The 25,752-nt window shown below is 38.0% G+C and overlaps 1 protein-coding gene across 1 annotated transcript in view; it reads right to left on the reverse strand.

Annotated features, from left to right (window-relative positions):
- Positions 1-1,577: 1,577 nt before the first annotated feature.
- The window catches only part of GMPS (guanosine monophosphate synthase), a 75,570-nt gene continuing 51,395 nt past the window's right edge, over positions 1,578-25,752 (reverse strand). The window contains exons 6-16 of the mRNA XM_055411214.2: positions 24,742-24,935; positions 24,268-24,433; positions 22,138-22,289; positions 20,441-20,614; positions 18,986-19,091; positions 16,334-16,449; positions 12,341-12,466; positions 9,527-9,642; positions 4,095-4,225; positions 3,000-3,172; positions 1,578-1,700 (exon numbers count right to left, since the gene is read on the reverse strand). Coding sequence (XP_055267189.1) covers positions 1,599-1,700; positions 3,000-3,172; positions 4,095-4,225; positions 9,527-9,642; positions 12,341-12,466; positions 16,334-16,449; positions 18,986-19,091; positions 20,441-20,614; positions 22,138-22,289; positions 24,268-24,433; positions 24,742-24,935 — 1,556 coding nt within the window. The 3' untranslated portion in view covers positions 1,578-1,598. The remainder of the gene's footprint in view (positions 1,701-2,999; positions 3,173-4,094; positions 4,226-9,526; positions 9,643-12,340; positions 12,467-16,333; positions 16,450-18,985; positions 19,092-20,440; positions 20,615-22,137; positions 22,290-24,267; positions 24,434-24,741; positions 24,936-25,752) is intronic.

A 25,752-nucleotide genomic window follows, 5' to 3' on the forward strand; every position in this document is an offset into this window, starting at 1 on the left:
GCCTTTTATATACTATCTATTTCAGCTCTAAAATAACGTACCTCCGAATCTGTTAAGGCCAGGCCACTAGTATACCCTCTCTGCAAAAGGCCATTATGAGTACCTCATCGTTAGGGCAGAGAATGAACCCTTCAAGTTTTGTAGAAGTCAAATACTGCTATCTCTCAGATACAGATAAGTTATCACAGTCAGAAGCTCTTCCCCTGCTGGTCCAGGAACACAGTTTTCTTATACCCTGGGCCAACCAGAGTGAAAGGAATACTTCTGCCATGTGCAATTTTATTATTTATCTAACAGTGGATCCCAAACAAATTTGTATAGCTGATTAATACAGAAAATCTTAAAGACTACATAAGAGGCAGCAACTTGAGATGGAATTCGTATGAGAAAATGCAAGGTAACATTTTAAAACAGTAACATCAACTAAAATATTGAGAGAGAAATGATTGTAAAATTCAAATCTAGTACTGTCTATTTTTATAGTGCATATATGAATGTTATAAAAGCATCTGTTAGAAACTGGTGGCAATGGCAAAAAGTCCTATACCAGTTCTTGAATGTTCTCTTACAGCTGGTAGAAAGGAGTACAAAGTTTGGCAATACTTGGCATGGGCCAAGACAGGTCACAATCTTCTGAGCAGTGCATTAAAAAAAAAAGTATCTATAGATTACACCAAGAGTTCATTTTACAGCTCTTTACTAGATTATATAAACCGCAGGCATGCATCTGTAAGCTGTGGGCATGCATGATGGTTTCTGAGCTTCACTCTGGCCAAACAAGATAAAAATGCTCGAACTTTACACTAGACCCAAAGATAGTCTCTTCTGGGGACAGAACAGAAAATTCCTCTACAAGGCTATGGGAGCTTGCAACATAAGACTGGGAGGATAAAGCTCCTTACTAATGAACAGGCTGACAGAGCGCAACATGGAGCATGATTTGAAAACATTTTAAATGGACACCATACACAGTTCCTTCCTCCCATGACTATAATGACATAAAACCCAAGTACTTCAACAAATTCCTGGTGCTCTTCCATCTTAAGGTAGCTTACCATTTTATGGTCCCAGTGTCCTGCAAAAGTGTGTGGGACAGCCCACCCATATTTTTATCTGATATGTTGACCCCTTCCTGGAGGAATAAAGTTACTTACAGGGAAATTCGGTTTCACCAAAAGGTATACATACTAAGTCACATTGGTAAATAATGGTGTTTCTAACATCTCTCAGAAACTGGCAAGGGGACAGAAGTCCACTACCAGCCCCCAAACTCACCCACTTCCATACATCTTTGATTGCAGAGACATCAATAGAAACAGTGAGTTTATACATAAAGAACAGGTGAGACAGAGGTAAAGGCAAAAGCAGTGTCAGTCTGTCTGAGTGTAGGCAATGGTGCTTTGATTATACCCGTACGAACTCTTCAGTCCCTTTGAGTTATCCCCAGCTCAGCTCCTAGGCCGTAGACTTTTGCTGCAGAGAATTCAGATGTGATGTGGTTGCTCCAGTAACACTTTTAACAGTACTGCATTCAATACTGGGAATGGTTTCTAAACAATTTAAACTGCACACGGAACTTTAGTAGAACAAGAAGTTTATTACTCCCACTCAGTAGTTCCTGGGGGCTTTGATGTTAAGTCATACATAATTCGAGAAATACCAGGAATCTTCTTAATCTCAGTGACCATCTTTAACACCACCTGTTATAAAACAAAGATTATAAATAAACAGCCAGGGTCCACTGCATGTTCAACAGAGCTAGAATTTGTAATTTCATTTTAAGTTACAAATTTAATTTAAATTTGTAATTTCAAATTAAAACACAATTTATTTTTACCACTGTTCTCTAGGTATATGGGCTTCCCTTGTGGCTCAGCTGGTAAAGAATCCACCTGCAATGCGGGAGACCTGGGTTCTATCCCTGGATTGGGAAGATCCCCTGGAGAAGGGGATGGCAATCCACTCCAGTATTCTGGCCTGGAGAATTCCATGGGCTATACAGTCCATGAGGCTGCAAAGAGTCAGACACGACTGAGCAACTTTCACTTTCTAGGTATATGGAATACATTTATGATTAATTTACGTAGTGACTCTACAGATTTAAGTGACTTAAATTTAGTAGTACTCAAAGTGCTGTCTGCAAGTCATGAGTGTTATTGGTCCACAGCAAATGTTTAGAAGCATTTATAGCAACCTGACACTGCTACGGCATCCAAGCATGTGACTTCATGGGTGGAAGACAACGCTTCACAGATTCTCTGCAGCTCACAACTCCAAGGCCACTAAGGTGGCACATGACACAGGTAATAATAATCATTGCTACATGTACAGACGAGGAAGGCCTTGTCACCTAACTGGCCAGAGACTGGGCAAATGCAAGCCTAAGGGAAAACAGACTCTAAGCCACATTCTCCAATCCACGTATCTATAACAGCTAGTAATATAATCAGAGCCCTGTATTAGAGTCCTAGAACAGTGGTACAACTGATAAAGTCTTGCTTTGATTTTTATTTGCTATCTTAGAAACAGCTCCTCTGGAAGGAACACTCTAGTGGAGGGGAAACAAGAAAGAAGATGGTGATCAAAGCTATAATTGCTAGTTGGCAGAGCATGAAGAAATTCATTGGTGCCTGGCCATAATGCTATTAAATCTCATCCTTATATCTAATCAACTCTTCTTCACTCCTAGGGTCTTCTTATTTACTTGGAAGACACTATTTATAAGGCAGAGGTTGGCAAGATTAGATAAAATGATAGATCAGAGTTGGGAGTCTCCACATAGTAATCAGATATCTGGAGGAGGTTAATAAACTTAGGGCCTTTTCCTACTATAACGTATTAAATAATGAATTATGTGGAGATTAAAATAATTAGAGCCTATGTTATGAACAGAAAACCAACCTCAGAAATATCAACATTGCCATAGCCTATCCCATTCACCATTATTATAAAATGTTACAGTATTAAATACGTACATCAGAAAAAAATGTATATATTACCTCTATGGGGATCTCATTTCCAGGGGTTGCAGGTATACCAGTCATGAAATCACTAGTAATAAAGGTTCGAATAACCACAGATCTCTGGCAAGAAGGCTGCTTTTGAAGTGGGTCCCGATCAAAATGCAAAGGTGTCAAAATCACCGGCATCTGGCTGATTTTCCCAGCATACCCTAGAGAAAGGAAGTTAACATGGAGAACCAATCACCATGCCAAAGGAAAGCACTCTCAGTTCAATTAAATCCTTTCAGACAGGATCTAAAATCACACACACAGACACACCTCTTCTTAGGACTGTCATCATGTACTGTTTTCAGGTACTCTCACAGCACTGTAAGCAAACGCAATCACAAATACAAATTACAGAGTCTGATGACTGCAGTGATGGGCTATACATACAAGTCAATTCATTATTTATGTAACTATCTTCTATACTGCAAACACTGAATAAGAAAATACTGAGCCACTAACCCTAGAGGGAATACAGAGTTAGGGTCTCACAAGCCTCCAGTCATAACATATTCATCAACTGATCAATATATAACCTTTGTTTGTGTGTTTTCTGTTTAAAGACACCTTACTCAATATGTACTGTAGATTCATTAACAGTGAGCTCACAGCCAATGGCACTGAAACTCATGCTGGAAGGAAGCTTATCTAACACACCTATTTTCCCACTAAGGCACACGACAGTCCTCCTGTGCTTAGGAACCTAGTCAGCAGCACCTCAGCACTAAGCTTAGAGGACATTTTTAAACAAAAAAGCATGAAAATGCAAAACAACATGGCATTAAATAGACCACAAAAAAGACACTTGTTTACAGAAACAGAGCTGAAACAAGAAGACAGAGGACTGCCATCTCCAACCTGAGCTGGGAACATCTGAGTTGAGCAACTCAAATTTTCTGTCACTTTGTGCATGTCTGCAAGTGACTAAAAACATAAGTAAATTCTATATAAATAAGGCAATGTTACAGAACTACCCATAGAATTAAATAATAATACTAAAAGCTGCATCCTCCTACTAAAAATCATAAAGCCAAGCTTTCAACATCTAGTTGAAGTATGTAGTGATGAACAAAATGGATAACTTACCAGACTCCCTGAGAATGTTATGGGCCTCAAAATCAGCTTGGCGTAAAGTACTGAGCACCCCTGTGGTCAAGAAAGTGGGAGTAACATCTGTAGGAGGTTCTTTAACTGGTGGCCCAAACATATAAACAACTCTAGAAGGAAGGAAGTGAAAATTATAAAGAAAATACATTTTAGCATGAGGAAACAAAGGACATAAACTAACATTCTTTGCATTTGTTCTTAGGCCCCTCTCTTACCCACTTCAAATCCCCAATGGGAATGACAGGATTACAGAAGGTATCTGTTGTCTGAACCTTCCTCAAAAGACATTGTCTGAAATACTAGTGTGAAGATAAACTTGATTATCACAATCCTCTTTCCATTTAACATACCGGATTGAAAAGTATACCCAAACTTCATGTTCATATGGAATCTGGGGGTGAAAACAGGGTTCTTGCAAATGTAATTGAATAAAGGTCATAATTTGGCGGGGGGTGGGGGTGGGGCAGGAGGCCAATCCAATGATTGGTGGGTGTCCTTCTAAGCAAAAGGCAATCTGGAAAGACAGATACATGGAGAAGAGAGGGCCATGTAAAGATGGAGATGACAACTGGAGTTCGACTGCCTCAAGGCAACAACTGCAGCAAACATCAGAAACTATGAAGAGGAGAAGGATTCTCCCCTAGAGCCTTCAGAGAGAGCAACGCCCTGCTGACACCACCCTTGATATCAGAGTTATAGTCTCCAGAACTGTGAGATAATAATTTTTATTGTGTTAAGCCTTCTAGTTTGTGGTGATTTGTTAGCAATTCACAAAAGCCTGGGGAAGCAATTAATTAAATAAATAGGTTTTAAGGGCAATGCTAAAGAATACTCAAGCCACCGCACAATTGCACTCATCTCACAAAGTAATGCTCAAAATTCTCCAAGTCAGGCTTCAACAATACGTGAACCATGAACTAACTTCCAGATGTTCAAGCTGGTTTTAGAAAAGGCAGAGGAACCAGAGATTAAATTGCCAACATCCATAGGATCATCAAAAAAGCAAGAGAGTTCCAGAAAAACATCTATTTCTGCTTTATTGACTATGCCAAAGCCTTTGACTGTGTGGGTCACCACAAACTGGAAAATTCTTCAAGAGATGGGAATACCAGATCACCTGACCTGCCTCTTGATAAATCTGTATGCAGGTCAGGAAGCAACAGTTAGAACTGGACATGGAACAGACTGTTTCCAAATAGGAAAAGGAGTACGTCAATGCTGTATATTGTCACCCTGCTTATTTAACTTATACGCAGAGTACATCATGAGGATCACTGGGCTGGATGAAGCACAAGCTGGATGAAGCACAAGCTGAAATCAAGATTGCCGGGAGAAATATCAATAACCTCAGATATGCAGATGACACCACCCTTATGGCAGAAAGTAAAGAAGAACTAAAGAACCTCTTGATGAAAGTGAAAGAGGAGAGTGAAAAACTTGGCTTAAAACTCAACATTCAGAAAACTAAGATCATGGCATGTGGTCCCATCACCTCATGGCAAATAGATGGGGAAACAGTGGAAACTGTGGCTGACTTTATTTTGGGGGGCTCCAAAATCACTACAGATGGTGACTGCAGCCATGAAATTAAAAGACGCTTGCTCCTTGGAAGAAAAGTTATGACCAACCTAGACAGCATATTAAAAAGCAGAGACATTACTTTGCCAACAAAGGTCCATCTAGTCAAAGCTATGGTTTTTCCAGTAGTCATGTATGGATGTGAGAGTTGGACTATAAAGAAAGCTGAGTGCCGAAGAATTGACGCTTTTGAACTGTGGTGTTGGAGAAGACTCTTGAGAGTCCCTTGGACTGCAAGGAAATCCAACCTGTCCATCCTAAAGGAAATCAGTCCTGAATATTCACTGGAAGGACTGATGCTGAAGCTGAAACTCCAATACTTTGGCTGCCTGATGCGAAGAACTGACTCATCTGAAAAGACCCTGAGGCTGTGAAAGATTGAAGGTGGGAGAAGGGGACGACAGAGGATGAGGTGGTTGGATGGCATCACCAACTCAATGGACGTGAGTCTGAGTAGACTTCGGGAGTTGGTGGTGGACAGGGAGGCCTGGTGTGCTTCAGTCCACGGGGTCACAAAGACTGAGTGACTAAACTGACCAATAACAAAACTTCAGACCCTGTAATACGCTAATATGCACTGGTAACCTCCAAGAGGAAGCTATAGTGAATTTCCCAAACTTATCTGACCACTCACCGTTGTTTTTTCTTTTAACACTCTGATGAACAATGATCCCAAAGAAATATTCTTATTTCACTATGTACATATTTCATGAATAAAAGAATGTCACCAGGGAAGCCATTCTTAGAAAACAGTGGTCCTGTGGTTAAGAATCTGCCTGCCAATGAAGGGGACATGGGTTTGATCCTGGTCCAGGAAGATCCCACATGCTGCAGAGCAACTGAGCCTATGCAACACAACTACTGAAGGGCACATGCCCTAGAACCTGTGCTCTGCAACAAGAAGCCATTGCAATGAGAAGCCTGCCAGCAGTAACTAGAAAAAGCCCTTGCACAGCAACGAAGACCCAGCAAGGCCAAAAATTAAAATAAACAGTAAGTGGGGGTGGGGGGTAAATGTCATCAAAGTAAGACTTGCTGGAAAAGGAATGACTCATTACTGCTTCAAGGAAATGTCTGTTTGAAACTTATGAAGATACATTGCAGGTGTTAATTAATAAAAGTAGAATTTGGAAGATATGGCTAAGGAAAAGGGACAGTTGCCTGCTGGCTGGAGCTGGATTGGAAGGAGCCAGGTGGCACTTGTCTCAATCCCCTTCTCTCTTGTTTTCTGGGTGAAGGTTATAGAACAGATTCCTCAAATCAGCAATAAGATTCCCCTTTAGCAGAGAAAATAAATCTCCCCTGCAACTACCAAGGGGAAGTTTAACAATGCCTCTTTCCTTTCTTATTAATAGGTACTTAGAATAAAACAAACATACAGAAGAAAAAAGTACCTGATCAAAACCACCAACTACTTCACTGCCTCCTTCCAAACAAATGCAGGAAGGGTTTCATCCTATGCATTGAAAGTAAGCCACACTTTAAAGCAATATACTTTCTAGATCTCATAATCCTTAGAGGAAAAAGCAACTAGGCATTAACTTGCTCCTTTTTGACTTATTTCTTTCAAACAATAGTGGTCCTAGAATATGTACAGAGACAGGCAGTCTTCCATCCTGTGTAGGACAGTAAAACTGGAATCGTCCCTCTCTACACAAAGATTCCACCATGTAAACTAGCGGGGGAGGGCAGGGGTTGGCAAAATTTGAAAGCTTTTTAAAAGAATTAAATTCCAATTCCCCCCCAAAAAAAATTTAAAAATCACCAAATATGTTTTTTAGGGGCTTGCTAGGTTCATATTTTTAAAATCTGGTGTTTTGTTTATTGGTTGTTGATTTTTTTCCTTTTTGGGAAGGGAGGAAGGATTAAGAATGGAGGGAGAAACAAACGAGGGAAAACAGAAAAGACAGGCAGAAAGACTAGAATACAAAAGGACAGAGATAAAGTTTAAACAAGGGTAAGGGCCCTTTGGTAAAAGAAAAGGACAGAGACAGATGAAACTATAAGAATGCTGCAAAATGAAAAATATACTAATTATACAGTAAAGCAATGGAGCCAAACTTAGTGAAAGGGAATTTTCTGTATGACCAATGAAGTTTATTTAGGTATTAGCATTGTAGAATTTTAAACCATTATTTTAACCAAGACAATTACCTCCAATCAAAATAGGCAATTACAAATTTACCATTATTAATAATTCACCCTTTTCAGTGTATTGCTGCTGCTGCTGCAAAGTCACTTCAGTCGTGTCCGACTCTGTGCGACCCCATAGATGGCAGCCTACCAGGCTCTACCGTCCCTGGGATTCTCCAGGCAAAAACACCGGAGTGGGTTGCCATTTCCTTCTCCAATGTGTGAAAGTGAAAAGTGAAAGTGAAGTCGCTCAGTCATGTCTGACTCTTCGCAACCCCACGGACTACAGCCTACCAGGCTCCTCCGTCCATGGGATTTTCCAGGCAAGAGTACTGGAGTGGGTTGCCATTGTCTTCTCCTTTCAGTATATTAAAGGTGGATCTATATTTGGAGGCCTTTGGTTCATCTATGCAAGCCTTTTAACGTGTTCCCATTAGTAAAAATGTGACTTCCCTCTGACTTCTTGTCTTAAAGGCCAACACCAGCCTAAAAACACTAGCCTCATCAGTACAGAAATATACACAACCATGGAAATTCCCTGGTAGTCCAATGGCTACAACTCTGCGCTTTCACTGCTGAGGGCATGGGTTCAACCACTGGTCAGGGACCTAAGATCCCACAAGCCATGTTCAGTTCAGTTCAGTCGCTCAGTCGTGTCCAACTTTTTGCGACCCCATGAATCACAGCTTGCTGCTGCTGCTGCTGCTAAGTAGCTTCAATCGTGTCCGACTCTTTGCGACCCCATGAATCACAGCTTCAGTTCAGTTCAGTTCAGTCGCTCAGTTGTGTCCGACTCTTCGCGACCCCATGAATCACAGCACGCCAGGCCTCCCTGTCCATCACCAACTCCCAGAGTTCACTCAAACTCATGTCCACAGAGTCGGTGATGCCATCCAGCCATCTCATTCTCTGTCGTCCCCTTCTCGTCCCGCCCCCAACCTTTACAAGCCATGAGGAACGGCCAAAAAAAGAGAAATGTACACACCCTGCTAAGTAAACACCAACAGGTAGGTTTATAAATTCTGTAGCTAATTTGAGTAAACTGAAATCTCAAGTAATCCTTTTTGATTGTCAACTGCCTAATATTCATGAAGAAAATAGACAAGAGTAAAAAACTTGAAATAAGAACATTTAATTAGCAATCTGGTACTAAATGAGTAAGATTTTTGAACTGTAAAGGAGACAATGCTACTGAGTATTACATATAGTATAAATCAGCTGTTGATATACCCGACATAAGAAATTTATGTGCAAATTAAAGGAAAACTGGATCTGAAGAACTAAGTTCAAAATTTTTAAAACATTTTAAGACAATTATTTTAATATTATCTGGTATGTTTGTATCTTTACTCTGTAATGATTATTAAATTGACCAAGTCCCTAATAGTAAGTAACGTGTACATTTTTTTCAATCTTTCTGGAATAAAACATCATAAAACAGTGTAAATTGCTAACTGGACAGACATTTTTAAAGTCTTTAAATTTCATACTAAAACTATTCAATAAAAGCCATCCTATTTACCTCAAAAAAATTTTTAATAAGCAGATGATTGTACTGCAACAAAGAAAATACAAAGTATTATTAAATACCTGCTGGGTTGTGACCTAAGCTGTCTTTTAACAATGGGAAGACCTTAAAAAAAAAAAAAAAATCACAGCCATACACTACATCTCACCCCTCTGCCAGCTGCAGAACATACCTGTTAATGTTGTGACACATACGAGGTATAAGTCTAGCCAGGAAAATAAGAGATTCCCAGTCTGGCTCATCCTTACTGGAGATCCCACACACATAACTATAAGAACGACAGTCACCCTAAAAATAAAAATACAATTGATAATTTTTATTTATTTTATATAGATCAAAAGATAGAATGGAAAATACTTCATGCATGGTGACACCAAGAAAAGTACTTTTAACAAAAAAGACTAAAAGTATATATGGATATTTTGCTAACAACATAAATAAATCCTAAATAAAAATTCCCCATTAAATTCTACTTAAATCACCTCAGACATTATAAAAGAAAGTGTTACAGTAATTTCAACAATTTATTCAACATACACTTGAGATCCGTTGGGATTTCATTCCAAATATCTGCTTAACTACAGATAGCCAGCACACCTAATTTGGGAGACAAGATCTGTCCATATTTATCAGATAGATAAAGGATTCTCAAGTCAGATATAAAAATAAGTTATTCTTTTAAAATGAGTTAGTTTTAAAATAAGAAAGCAAATTTTAAAACAAGTGAATAAAACTGATAATATTAACTCCTTTTTGATCTGTCTTGTTTAATCCAAGTAATTTGCTTTGAAAAAATTAAACTGAAAAGTAACTTACAAGATTAAATAATTACCAAATACCAGTAATTATTTACTTGAGAATATAAGAATATAAGAATTCAGACTATTTGAATGCTAATATAATAGTATCTATTAAAGTTTAAAGCATACATGCTCTTTAATCCAGGAAATATTACTGAAACACATGAAATAAATCCTTGAAGAAATAAGATTACTTGCCTATAATGACAAAGTGAAAATGGTTTAAATGTCCACTGGTAGGAGAATAATTAAATAAATGATGGTATAATCATACATGGAATATAAGGCAACAGTTAACAATAAGAATCTACTTGCAATGGCATGAAAAGAAGTTCATGCTGCTCGGTTAAAAAGAAAAAGGTGATGCACAATGTGTCAAATAATTTCCTTTCATTGTCATTCTAAATGATTCTGAAAGGGACATTTAACTGTAGAGCAAAAATAGGGAGATTTAGTTTTTAAATGTATTGAGACTTTGATTTTTCTTTTTTTTTTAACAAGTAGTTTATTCTGATATTTAGAAAATAAATCTCATTGCTATACTAACTATGAATTATGATTTTTATCTGGATTTCTATGTCTCAGCTTCAAAGACCTAAGAGACTACATAAAAGATAACTAACAAAAGAAACTTTTATTTTGACGGGAAACGTAATAGAGCCTGAATAAGTGTCATTTTGTTTTAATGAAGTGTAGTTAATTTACAATGCTATGTTAGTTTCAAGTATAGAAAGTGATTCCGTTATACAAACATATACACTCTTTTTCAGTTTCTTTTCCATTATAGTTTATAGTTACTACAGTTGTTTATTTCATGTATAGTAGTATGCATATGTTAAATCATTTTTTAAAAAGAAATCATTCATCCTACAAATTATATTTATTTATTTATCCATAGTACTATCTATGAACTTATCAAACAATGAGAAGTCAGCATACAGGGCTGCAAGTTTTTTACAACAGACCTAGTTAGAATTGGGGGGGATGGGCAGGGGGTCTACCTGTCTGCTCTTCTATTTTTATAAAGTAGGGTAATATCTGCCTGAAATATCATATCATGAATTTAAAAATGAATCTATGATGAGATAATCCATATACCATTGAAAGAAAATTATTTCTACAATTCCAGGAACAGTTATTTCAAATTGATTTAAAAACAATATAAGTAGCTTTCACATAAGGACCTTGAAAGAGGGAGAAAGGGGGAAATTAACTGTCGCATATCATTTCCATGAACTAAAATATTTTAGTTTAATTATATAATAACAATGAAGTTTTACTGCTTATTTACAAACAGGGCTACGTGAATTCAGGAGAAAGGGGAATTTAAAAGAATGGGCTCAGATTCACATACTTAGGGAAAAGATATCTGTAAAACATTTCTTTTCACACTTAATTCTACTATAAGAGAACACTATAACCACATTAACCCACTAACTGGCACTCACACAATTTTTAGTAGAATTACTGATACCTTTTCTGGTTTTGATTTAACTTCAAATCCTAACTCACAGAAAAGAAACCTTACTCCTTCCCTATCCTCCCAAGCTTTTCCCCCTAGAAACTCACTTGATGATCATGTAAATAAAGGCAAACTTAATATAATCTATTTATGAATAGCATTTCAAAAATGAGAACTATATTATAGTCACATGCTTTTACAATTGGAAAGACTGCACAACAAATACTGAAAATGTTAGTTGCACATTATCACAGCTCAGAGGAAGAGAGAAGACATGCTGAAGAGGCAGAGGACATGGGTTTAAGGAAAACACAAGCTGAGAACAAGGCCTAAATGGTAAAAACATGTCCATCCAGGGCCTTTCTCGCAGTCAGAGACTTCTAAAGCCACAGAACATTTCCTATCAAGAAGGATAAACGAGGAGATGACCTCTCAGTACCTGTCCTTCAAAGCAAAAGCAAGCCAATCCTATGACAATTCATTCTTTGAAGTTTTACTTTTGGTTACAGATGATAGGTGTTTCAAAACTACAAAATCTCAGCCTCAATATTTAGTTCCTACAACCTTATTCGCTCCATAAGCATTCATAAAATATTGCCTTTTTACATGTTTAGACTTGTTGTATACACTCCCATATTTCATTTTTGTAAGTCATTCTTATTTCAATATTAGCAGAAAGAGCAGCAGAAGTTATATCACAGGTCAATGAATTCACACAACTCACCTGCACACCCACAGTTTTAATTGGTAGCAGGAAGGCATTCAGTGAATGCAGACTTGTAATTTGCATCAGCTTTTCCTGATCCTCTTCTGTTGTGCAGGCTTTAACTCTTTGTAATAGCGTATGCGGCTAAGAAAACCAAAGACATACTTCTTAGGATTTCAAGAAATAAGGTAGTCACTCTTGGTACCTATTACTGTCTTATGTATCTATACTTTCTAGTTTATAAGCAATAGATTCTATTTGGTACTACTAACTTGTGTGTGCTATGCAGTGTTGTCAGAATTTCATCTCTGAGGGCCAGGGCTATGAAGTTAAATATTAGGACAAGAAATACAGATAAGATTTATACACATGGAGGATTTTCCTCTGTCATCGGCAAGAGACACCTCACGAGTCAAATTCTTCTTATCTCGAGGGGAACTTTTTGTCATAAAGTCAACTTTGAAATGAATTTATCAGTTTATTTGCCTGGTATTGAATATATGTTTTTCTATTCTTTTACCTTCCCTCTTTCTATCCCTAGGTAAACAGACTATAGTTAGATTTTACTCCTCAATCTAGTTTGACAATTATGTCCTAACTAAAGATGTTAGTCTTTTAACTGAGTTAATAATAAGGTTCAGTTCCATTCTACCAGTTTATTCAGTAGCTTCTATTTGTGTGTCTACTTTTTGTTTCTTTCTCCTTTCTTACATTTCTCTGAACTGATGATTTTTCCCAACTCATTTATTTCCCCTTTACTAGTTGTGAAGTTAAACCCTCTATTTTCATTCTTGAGCGGCTCCCTTTAAGAGGGGATCTTTAACAAAAGAGAATCAATCTGTGCTCATCTGGCAAACAATGAAAAGGTCTTTGAATGCTTTAACTCCAATCAATCCCCCTTTGGCTTACAAGTATTTTAGCTATATGTTGTATTTTTTAAAAAATAAATAAACACCAAAATTGAGATCAGTTGATACAGCCTGTCTGTTTAATTTTACCCATTTACCATTTTATTTGCTTATCAGTCTTTTCTGTATCTCAGACCCTTCAAACAAGGATCCCCTTCCTTCCTTCTCTAGTCAGTTCTTTAAAACAATAGTTCTCAAACCTAGCTACACACTCAAATTACTTAGTACACTCAGGTCCCATTCCACACCAATTAAATAAATTCTAGGAAGAAGGGGTCCAGGCACAGTATACTTCAAAAGCTTCCCCTGTTGAATCTAATACACAACCAGGGTTGAGAACCACTGCCTTTAGCTCCTTAAGTAATAGACTATTGGCAATAAATTCTGTTTCTGTGAAAACATCTTTATTTTGCCCAAGTTCTTAGAGACCATTTATCTGTTCACTATTGTTCACAAGTATTTTTCTCTTGGCATTTTGAACTCTTCCTGCTTTTACTGTTCCTTTCGCAGCCTGCATAATAGTATTCCCTTTATGCAGAAATCAATCTTTTCTTTGCAGCTGCTTTGTCTTTGGCAGCCTGTAGTTTCCATAGTTATGCTTGTGCGTGTGCCAAGTCAGTTGTGACCAACTCTCGCGACCCTATGGACTGTAGCCCGCCAGGCTTCTCTGTCCATGAAATTCTACAGGCAAGAATGCTGGAGTGGGTTGCCATGCCCTTCTTCAGGGGATCTTCCCCACCTAGGGACTGAACCCGCTTCTCCTGCGGCTAACACACTGCAGGCAGATTCTTCACCTCTGAGCCACCAGGGAAGCCCACATAGTTATGCCTGCTGCTGCTGCTGCATCACTTCAGTCGTGTCCGACTCCGTGTGACCCCATAGATGGAAGCCCACCAGGCTCCCCAGTCCCTGGGATTCTCCAGGCAAGAACACTGGAGTGGGCTGCCATTTCCTTCTCCAATGTGTGAAAGTGAAAAGTGAAAGTGAAGTTGCTCTGTCTTATCTGACCCTTAGCGACCCCACGGACTGCAGCCTACTAGGCTCCTCCATCCAAGGGATTTTCTAGGCAAGAGTACTGGAGTGGCTTGCCATTGCCTTCTCCAATAGTTATGCCTATTAGATGTCAAATTCTTCTCCTTTACCCTGATTAGGATGTACTATTTTTCCAAAATCTGAGGCATGGTGTCTTTCAACAGTGTGCTGTGCTTAGTCACTTAGTCGTGACCAATTTTCTGCGAGTGAGTCACCAGGGAAGCCCTTTCAAAAGTGTGGCAGAATTCAAATACTTTTGTCTTCTCCTTCGGGATATACACTGAAGTTGGCATTCTCATTTTGTCTTCAGTTCAGTTCAGTCGCTCAGTCGTGTCTGACTCTTTGTGACCCCATGAATCACAGCACGCCAGGCCTCCCTGTCTATCACCAACTCCCGGAGTTCACTCAAACTCATGTTCATCGAGTCAGTGATGCCATACAGCTATCTCATTCTTTGTCGTCCCCTTTTCCTCCTGCCCCCAATCCCTCCCAGCATCAGAGTCTTTTCCAGTGAGTCAACTCGTTGCATGAGGTGGCCAAAGTATTGGAGCTTCAGCTTTAGCATCAGTCATTCCAATGAACACCCAGGACTGATCTCCTTTAGGATGGACTGGTTGGATCTCCTTGCAGTCCAAGGGACACTCAAGAGTTTTCTCCAGCACCACAGTTCAAAAGCATCAATTCTTCGGCGATCAGCTTTCTTCAGAGTCCAACTCTCACATTCATACATGACCACTGGAAAAACCATAGCCTTGACTAGACGGACCTTGGTTGGCAAAGTAATGTCTCTGCTTTTTAATATGCTATCTAGGTTGGTCATAACTTTCCTTCCAAGGAGTAAGCGTCTTTTAATTTCATGGCTGCAATCAGCATCTGCAGTGATTTTGGAGCTCCCCAAAATAAAGTCTGACACTGTTTCCACTGTTTCCCCATCTATTTCCCATGAAGTGATGGGACCAGATACCATGATCTTAGTTTTCTGAATGTTGAGCTTTAAGCCAACTCTTTCTCTCTCCTCTTTCACTTTCATCAAGAGGCTTTTTAGTTCCTCTTCACTTTCTGCCATAAGGGTGGTGTCATCTGCATATCTGAGGTCATTGATATTTCTCCTGGCAATCTTGATTCCTGCTTATGCTTCTTCCAGCCCAGCGTTCCTCATGATGTACTCTGCATAGAAGTTAAATAAGCAGGGTGACAATATACAACCTCGATGTACTCCTTTTCCTATTTGGAACCAGTCTGTTGTTCCATGTCCAGTTCTAACTGTTGCTTCTATTTTCTCTTTGATGCTTTGTTCCAATTTCTAGATACTAAATTTCAGTTATTTTCATTTCTAGAACTTAATTTTTTTTCTAAGCTCCCATGCACGTTATATACCTTATTCTCATTAACAATGGCTTCTTTTAACTCTTTTTACTTTATATATTTATTGCTAATTCCAGTATCTGAAGTGCTTGAGGGTCATCTTCTACTAGCTCTCATTCACTGTGCCTTAGTTTTAGATGTATTTTGTAGTTTTTTTATTATAAGCTCATATTCGTTAAAGTCCTATTTATGGGGATTCTCTGAAGCCCAGTTGAAGAGACTCCAAAGATAATTTACATTGCTTCTTTTCCGACACTCAAAAGCACTACCAACCAAAGCCCACTTAAATAGAGATTATAAATTTTAAGCACCAAATATACAGAAGAACTGAAGACTTCCCAATCATCCTCAGTTTGGAACTAAAATGATCTCCCTTACTTTCTCACAACACATATGAAAGGGTGTTTTAAAATACTTGATGTCAAGTATTTTCAGGAATTCAAAGTATCTAATCTGTTAAAATATAAAGAATGGATGAAAAATATATAGAATAGCTGAAAAGAGAAGTCTGCATTTCAGAGCCTCTGTAGAATACTGTCTTCATAGTCATTTTTCCAAAGGTTAAATATCTCTAAATTTTCAAGTAACAAAACCCTAATTAATTCATTTTAAATACTGAAATACAACAAGAATCCATTCAACTCCTTGCACTGATTAGCTGTATCTTTTTAAAGTTCCTATAATATATAAATTCAACACAAATTACCTTTTTAACACTTGCAGAAAAATCAGCTACTATTTTCAAAATATTGTTAGTTTCAGGAAAATCCTTGCAAATATAAGGTTCTTCAGCACATATTACTCTGATTGCCAGGCCAGGACCTAAAGAGAAGAGTACAATGATATTTAATATAAATGTTATATTTAATATAAACTCTTAATTAAAAAAAAAGTCACTATTCCCAAAATATAAAACCCATCTGCCATTCTTTGTTTTTAACTGATTTTATTGAAATATAATTGACATATACACTTTAGGGTTTTTAAAGTGTTTAATATGAAATGCAGCTATTAGTTTCCCATAAAACTTATCACTTTTAGAACGCTTCAATTCTCTTCATATCAGTTATTTCCATCTCTTATTTTCATAGTACATGTATTAAGAACCTCAAAATTCTCTAATAATTATTTTTAATACACAATATATGTGCCAATCTATTTAAAACTACTTGCAGACACAATTCTTTGCCAACACACATTGGGAATGAACATCTCGAATACCAGAAGGGCTTCCCTGGTGGCTCAGGGGTTAAAGCGTCTGCCTACAATACGGGAGACCCGGGTTCGATCCCTGGGTCAGGAAGATCCCCTGGAGAAGGAAACAGTAACCCACTCCAGTATTCTTGCCTGGAGAATCCCATGGACGGAAAAGCCTGGTAGGCTACAGTCCACGGGGTCGCAAAGAGTCAGACATGACTGAGCGAGGGAACGGAACGGAACATAAACAAGTGCTAATCTCCATGTGGGTCATTATCTTTGTAACACTATTTATGGAGGCAATATGGTAGTTAAGAGTAACCAGTACTGAGGAGGCCTTAGTGGGGCTAGACTCCTGGTTCCAAACTGAGTCTGTGTAACTTTTGGTAAACTAGCCTCTGTCCCTAAATTCCCTCAACTGGACAACAGGATAACAATAGTTATTATTGTGAAGATCAAATAACACAATATAAGCAAAATATTTACCAGAATGCCTAGTTCACACTAGTACTCAAGAAACGTTAACTATTCTTTTTAATTTGATTAGACCACTCTCAACTCATCACCTAATAGCTATCGTAGAGACATAGGAACTGAGGTAAAAGACTTGCCATGCTCAAGAACTCAAAACAAAAACAGGTTAAGACTTACAGTCCTAATTAACAAATATCACCTCTAATTATTAATATTTTTATGACTACTTAAAAATGGAATATTTTCATTTGTTCACAAATAAGTTACATACAGCACTGTGAAAACACATGGTTCATCCATTCAGACAAGTCAGTCAGGGGATAAGGGTTTCAGAGAACTGAGTTTTAAAGTGCAAAGTGAAGTCGCTCAGTCATGTCTGACTCTGCGATTCCATGGACTGTAGCATGCCAGACTCCTCTGTCCATGGGGTTTTTTCCAGGCAAGAACCTGGAGTGGGTTGCCATTTCCTTCTCCAGGGGATTTTTCAGACCTAGGAATCAAACCTGAGTCTCCCGCACTGCAGGAAGACTCTTTCAGTTCAGTTCAGTCGCTCAGTTGTGTCCGACTCTCCGCGACCACATGAATCACAGCACGCCAGGCCTCCCTGTCCATCACCAACTCCCAGAGTTCACTCAAACTCATCTCCACAGAGTCGGTGATGCCATCCAGCCATCTCATTCTCCGTCATCCCCTTCTCCTCCCGCCCCCAACCTTTCCTAGCATCAGAGTCTTTTCCAGTGAGTCAACTCTTCGCATGAGGTGGCCAAAGTATTGCAGTTTCTTTTACTACCTGTAAAAGCAAAACTAAAAAACAACAAAAAAATCTGTACTATACTAAAACAAAACCAACTGTAGAGCAAAGGACTGACATTAAGATACGTGACAATGCACAAAGGCAGCGTGTCTTCCATGGGTAGTTTCAGCAGCAACGGGAAATATGGCACAATTCAGTTCCAGCTTTTAAAACACAACAGCAAAAAACTCCCTGCCTCCCTACAATATGCAGGGCAAGGGGATAGCTCTGGGTTGCCACTGGTGAAGCAGTCAGTTTGCTACTTTGTGTCCACTTCTCTTCAGTTCAGTTCAGTCGCTCAGTCGTGTCCGACTCTCCGCGACCCCATGAATCACAGCACGCCAGGCCTCCCTGTCCATCACCAACTCCCGGAGTTCACTCAAACTCATGTCCACAGAGTCGGTCATGCCATCCAGCCATCTCATTCTCCGTCGTCCCCTTCTCCTCCCGCCCCCAACCTTTCCCAGCATCAGAGTCTTTTCCAGTGAGTCAACTCGTCTCATGAGGTGGCCAAAGTATTGGAGTTTCTTCTCTTATTTCCAGTTAATTACTATCTAGACTACATCATGGTATAGTAGAAAGAACATAAAAACCCAAGTTCTAACACTAAGAATTGTATGGCAATGTTATTATTTCTTGGTTTTCTTATCTGATGGCAACAATACATGTCAACCTATTTACACAAGGATAATGCAACATTTAAATATATATATAATAAAAAATGAGTAATAAAACTAAATATATACAGTAGGCACTAAAAAGAATATTTATCTCCTACCCATCTTTTCAAGTTACATATTCTCTAAGATGATAAATTACTTCAAAACATGTCTGAATTGATTCTTGTTCAACATGAAGACATAATGGCAAACCAAACAGAATTCCATTTCTTACCTGGAAATGGATGCCTGGAAACTAACTCTTCTGGAAGTCCAAGTTCTCTGCCTAAGATTCTTACTTCATCTTTATGAAAATCTTTCAAAGGTTCTAATACTTTTCCCTACATGAAACAAAAAGTCCAATTAATATAAATTATAATAGTAACCAAAATGACACGAAAAACAAAGAACAACAAATTACTCACTTTTCCTGTTGTCTTTTACCTTTAAACATAATTTTTAAAACCTCATCTTTTAAAGTATTTTTTCCTTTGTCTTTTTAAGGAATTAGATATTTAAGTGATTTTTATATATCTCTTTGAGATACATTTTAAACACAAACCTTTTAAACAGACAAAAATCAGAGCAAACCTATCCACACATCTCTGATCTAGTTCTCATTGTAATATAAGTCAATCAGAAATCATACTAGTGTTTAAAATTTAAAACTCTCCAAATGATACCATCAAGAAAGTGAAAAGACAACCCACAGAAGGCAAATCATGTATCTAATAACCAGTAACCAGACTAGAGTACATAAAGAACACATGCAATTCAATAATAAAAAGATAAATAGCCAATTTAAAAATGGGCAAAAGATCTGAATAGATTTTTCTCCAAAGATATACAAATAGCCAATAAGCATATAAAAGATGACTGACGTCGTTAGCCAGTTAGGGAAATGCAAATCAAAACCACAATGAGATACCTACCACTTCTCATCTACTAGGATGCCTAAAATAATAAAAAGGGACAGGTAATTCACATCCATTAAGATGGTTACTTAAAAAAAAAAAAACAGAAAATAATAAGTGTTGGGCAAGGTATGGAGAAATAGGAAGCTTTTTGCACTACTGGTAGGATTTTAATATAGTATAGCTGCTGCTGATGAGACATTAAGGAAGTCCCTCAAAAAACTAAAAATAAAACTATCATTAAGACTCAGAAATCCCACTTCTTAGTATATATCCAAAAGAACTGAAAGCAGGGGCTCCAAGAGACATTTGCAAATCCATGTTCACAGCAGCACAACAAAGTTCATGGCAACCAAAAAGTGGAAGCAATCCAAGTGACCATTGGTGATATGTGTATATACATACAATAGAGTATTATTCAGCTTAAAAAGGAAGGGAACCCTATCACATGCTACAACATGATGAACCTTGAGGACTTACACTACGTGAAATAAGCCAGTCACAAAAAAACAAAAACTATGATTGTGCTTATAAGAGATATTTTAAAGTAGTCAAATTCATTGAAACAAAGAGTAGAATGGTAGATTATCAAGGGTTAGAGAGAGGGAGAAAAGGGTAGCTGTTGTTCAACAGGTACAGAGTTTCAGTTTTGCAAAACGAAAAAGTTATGCAGATCTGTTTCACAATACAAATATACTGAAAACTATTGAACTGAACACTTAAAAATGGTGAAGGAGGGAAAGAGGCTTTATGGTAAAGATTTCAAAAGCTTTTACCTCCTCTCTCAACTTTCTGATAAGTTCTGTGTCGTTGTGATGGGTTTTGATGAGTTCAGCTTTGCCACTTGCAACAAGAGATGCACTTTCAATTAAATCAGGCCGTAAAGTACCTTGGGCAAGGAAAACCTCCTCTGGTTTCAAGTTCATTTCTCCGATTACTTCATTGGCAATCTATAATCAACAGGAGTAACACAACCTTTTAAGAAACAAAATTTTTTTTAAAGACAGCAAAATTTTATACTTTCAGCTAAATTTCTAAGAGTCCTTTTGCAGTACTAACCAGAAGATGAAATCCACCAACCCTCAAATTAAACTCCTTTAAGGACAAATTCTGAAAGAGATAGGAATGCCAGATCACCTGACCTGCCTCTTGAGAAACGTATATTCAGGTCAAGAAGCAACAGTGAGAACTGGACATGGAACAACAGACTGGTTCCAAATAGGAAAAGAAGTACGTCAAGGCTGTATATTGTCACCCTGCTTATTTAACTTCTATGCAGAGTACATCATGAGGAACGCTGGGCTGGAAGAAGCACAAGCTGGAATCAAGATTGCTGGGAGAAATATCAATAACCTCAGATATGCAGATGACACCATCCTTATGGCAGAAAGTGAAGAGGAACTAAAAAGCCTCTTGATGAAAGTGAAAGAGGGGAGTGAAAAAGTTGGCTTAAAGCTCAACATTCAGAAAATGAAGATCATGGCATCCGGTCCCATCATTTCATGGCTAATAGATGGGAAAACAGTGGAAACAGAGGCTGATTTTATTTTTCTGGGCTCCAAAATCACTGCAGATGGTGACTGCAGCCATGAAATCAAAAGACGCTTGCTCCTTGGAAGGGAAGTATGACCAACCTAGACAGCATATTAAAAAGCAGAGGCATGACTTTGTCAACAAAGGTCCGTCTAGTCAAGGCTATGGTTTTTCCAGTGGTCATGTATGGATGTGAGAATTGGACTATAAAGAAAGCTGATCGCCAAAGAATTGATGCTTTTGAACTGTGGTGTTGGAGAAGACTCTTGAGAGTCCCTTATACTGCAAGGAGATCCAACCGATCCATCCTAAAGGAGATCAGTCCTGGGTGTTCATTGGAAGGACTGATGTTGAAGCTGAAACTCCAATACTTTGGCCACCTGATGTGAAGAACTGACTCGTCTGAAAAGATCCTGATGTTGGGAAAGATTGAGGGCAGGAGGAGAAGGGGACGACAGAAGATGAGATGGCATCACTGACTCAATGGACATGGGTTTGGGTAGACTCCAGGAGTTGGTGATAGACAGGGAGGCCTGGTGTGCTGTGGTTCATGGGGTCGCAAAGAGTCGGACACGACTGAGCGACTGAACTGAACTGAAGGACAAATGCTTATTTAACATAATTCAAAAAGGTATATGAACATTCCCATCAAAGCCCAAAGAAAGTTACCCATTGAAATATCCAAAGAACTAAAATCTAGTATCAACTAAAAATATCTATTCTTAAGCAATTAAAACAGCCTGATAATGTTAAGTACATGGTTTTTTAAAACATAAAATAGTTTCTATTAGTCAGTATAATAGCAAAACACAGTATAACTCTTAGCCAAAAAAAAGAATCAAAATTTATCACAAAATTTGACTATTTGGTATAATGACAAGGAAAAAAATACTAAAATTCACATTTAAAATAGTACACACTGAGAATATTTAAAAAGTACCTTAACAAAAGTATCCCCAATGATTTTTCTTTTCTCCTCAGGACTTGTAGTCATATTTAACGTTTTGCTAATTCTCTTTCGTGGAGTTCTGTCTTCATCTGATATTGGTAGAGTTGTTGTTCCATTGTAGAAAGAATGAGCAGCATTTATCACTGGGGAAGAGGAGAGAAGCATACTTTAAACCAACAGAAGATTTTTGAAAATAGTAAGCAATAGATCAACTACAAAAAAGAAAACCTATATGGATCCTCTGATTCTCCCCTTAAACTGCCTACATGTTCCAGAACTACCAGTGAACTATGACTACCAGAGTCCACATACAGATACTCACTGAGTTTCATTCCTTTGAGAATTCTGTGGCATTTTACTATCTAGGACCATATTATCACAAATTACGCTAATTGCTTTCCCCTTATTCAGTGCTTCACCAGAGCAACAAGCAAAATCCCCAAGGACCGTAACTCCAAGGGAGTCAAAGCAGCGGTACATATACAGGGATCAAAGTCCTCAGAACTACACAGTGACCAGTCCCGCGAAAAACTAATGTCTAAAAACATACTCTTAGCAATCCTTAGATGTCCTTTTAAACAGTAAAGTTTAAAAAAATATATAGGCTTCACTATAAGATGCCAAGGCAGCCGGCTACTTCACTTTACTAAATTTGTAGGTCTTTCTCTCAAGCTGGTCAATTACCCAGAGAAGACACCTCCAATTTCCTGTTTCTTAGCATTCTGATAGCCTGAAGAGAGGAAGTGGCCACTGGAGGGGAAGAGATATCATTCAGTACATAAGGCTTTTCCTTAATGTTACTGTTTTTAACATACAATCTTCCTTCCACCTTCAGCTATGTCTGGTATTGACATGCCCAAGTCCAAAGCCTCTCTTGTTTAGCCTAGAGTCTCTAGAGAATAAATCCACCATCTTCTGATGAGGGATAGCAGCAGTTGTGTTCCCGTTTAAAGGGAAAAGTAACTGCTTTCACAGATTTTGATCCAATACATTTTAGGCTGACCCAGTGAGCCAGGCCCTGTAAGGGAGCCAATGTTTCCAACTCCTGAGCTTTCCCAGAAGTCCTGCATTTTGTTCGGCTTCTTCCCTCAATCCTTCCCCAAGGTTCTGGAGTCCTCCATCCTACTACTTCAGTTAACAAAGACAGATGCAGGTTTCTGTGGGGCTGAAACTAAACAATTTGGAGGGCCCTTTCAAGAAAAGGAATAACAAATCACACAATACTCCAATGGCTAACACAAACTATAAACTAAGCACAGAAACTATTGCAAATCACAAACATAGCACCAAATCCAAACTAAATGTATCCCCAACTCGATGTTTTCTTAGCATAATTCCAAAATGCTTGAAGCCACTATAAAATCACCCAAAAGAGAGAAGGAGGAGGAAGACAAAGTAAATTAACTATAAATTATTAAAATACCTTACTTCCAATTTCATAAAATGTGTAACTATGAGAAGATACTGATAGGGTCCTTTCACAGATTTTGGAAAAGGCCTGGCTGGTGAGTAGTCCTAAAATTTAAGCTTCATTAGCTTATCAGAGAAAACCTGCATAAACCACTTTTCAACATTTTGTTGAAACCATTAGACTGCTATTATCACCTCCTCTCTATTCCTCATCCTTCTGGCATTACACTTCTTTTATGCCTGTATTGTTATTTTAGTGATATTTCCAAAAAAGAAAGAAATAAGACTCATTTCTACTTCATGTTCAACTATACACGTCTTCATTTTACACTCAACTTTTTGGCATCAATTCCAATTAAGTCAATACACAGTTTATTTCACTGTAACTATAGCTTACATCTTTTTTTTTATAAAATGAAGAAGATATCCATAAATGTAAAAGCAGTTAAGGCCTAAGAAGATGAATAGAAAGAACAGAATGGTGGCTGGAAAATGGTAACTTATTCATCTATATATAACATTAGGAGTAATCAATTTTCAAAATTTATACTGTGGCCCCTCTTGAACCAGAAATAATTACAATGTAAAAATAAAAAAACATTTCAACCATAAGCTTACTGGGAAAACTGTACTTGGTTAATTTAATCACAAGCTAGATTTGATTAAACAAGTCCTGATATGTAAGTTAACTTTTCTGGAGTTCATCAATACCTTTGACTTGAATTCCAAGCTTTTTGAGGGCCTCTTCAACAGACTGACTTTCTCGTTTTCTCATAAAGCCATTATCAATGTGCACAGCAATGATTTGATCTTGGTTCAAAGCACGATTTAATAAAGCTGTACAAACTGTTGAGTCTACTCCACCACTGAGTAAAACCTACAGGGTGAAATGAAAAGTCAAATTGAGTAAAATAAGCAAAAGATGGTAAGAGCTTAAATACCTAAAAACACTGGGGAATTCCCTGATGGTCCAGTGGTTAGGACTCTGTGCTCTCACTGCTAAGTGCTCGAGTTCAACCCCTGGTTTGTATTAAAGATATGTATGGTAACTGAAAAAGCACTCTGAAACAGGGCAACTGAAAAACACCTATTACCCAGTCAAAATTTAAGGGCTATACTAAGTAAGTAAACCTTCAGTCTAACATTACTGGCACAGTTTTAGACTTTCAGATGTAAACTGCTTACCAAAACTTTTGATGTGCCCACTCTCTCTTTGATCTCTCGAATGCACTCAATTTCTCTGTTCTGCACAGTGAAGGTCCCACTGCACCCAGCTATATCGTAGAGAAAATTCTTCAGTATTACTTTCCCATTTTCTGTAAGGCCAACTTCAGGGTGGAACTGGGCTCCATATAATTTTTTAGATTCATTTGCTATACCTTTATAGAGAAAATAATCATAAATAATTTTTTTCATATTGAAAATACTCGGTGAGCACCCACAGTAATTCCTCACAATTTCTTCCTCCATAAATGTGGAAACTGATTCAAATTAGTGTATTTTTTAGCTATGGGGAAAAAAAATACAAATAAAAACTACATTGCCATGATCTGGCTTTATAAAGGTCTTCCCTCATATAGTAATTAATGAACTACATGGCTGTGACATCATTTCACAGTATCCTCACTTCTCCACTCAGGTTACTGCAATCATTTTGTCTATTTAATGCAAGGGTAACTCAATTTTAGATCTCAGTCCCATATGCCTTCAACATGCAATGTACAGCTACCAATTTTCTATATTAGAAAATCCTCATACATTAAACCTATCAGAATATCCTAAGTGTTTCTTTCTTGCATACTATTAACCATGAATAGAACTCCACTTACTTGACTAAAGGGCTTGTGACAAATTTTCATCTACAAAGCAGCAGATGATAGGCTGGATGTTTTACATGTACGTGTATTACCCACTGTCTATGGCTCTGAGATATCAAGAAACTTGCCAGTATCCCCAGCTAATTAAGTAGATAAATCAGGCTTGCTAAACGCTCAAACTTACACTCATTCTACTCTACTAGGGAAGCTCATACTTTCTTTACCTGGCTTCTTAGACATCACTCTCCTGGTTCATTCCTTATTTCACTGTCTACTGCTGAACCTTCTTTGTTGGTTCCTCGTCTTCTCCATCTCTACACATGAATGTCAACCAGTATTCAGTCCTTAAATTTCTGCTCTATACATTCTGAATGACTCC

The sequence above is a fragment of the Moschus berezovskii genome, chromosome 1 (genome assembly GCF_049115385.1).
Source record: "Moschus berezovskii isolate FMDL1 chromosome 1, NW_MosBer_1.0, whole genome shotgun sequence".
Classification (NCBI taxonomy): Eukaryota; Metazoa; Chordata; class Mammalia; order Artiodactyla; family Moschidae; genus Moschus; species Moschus berezovskii.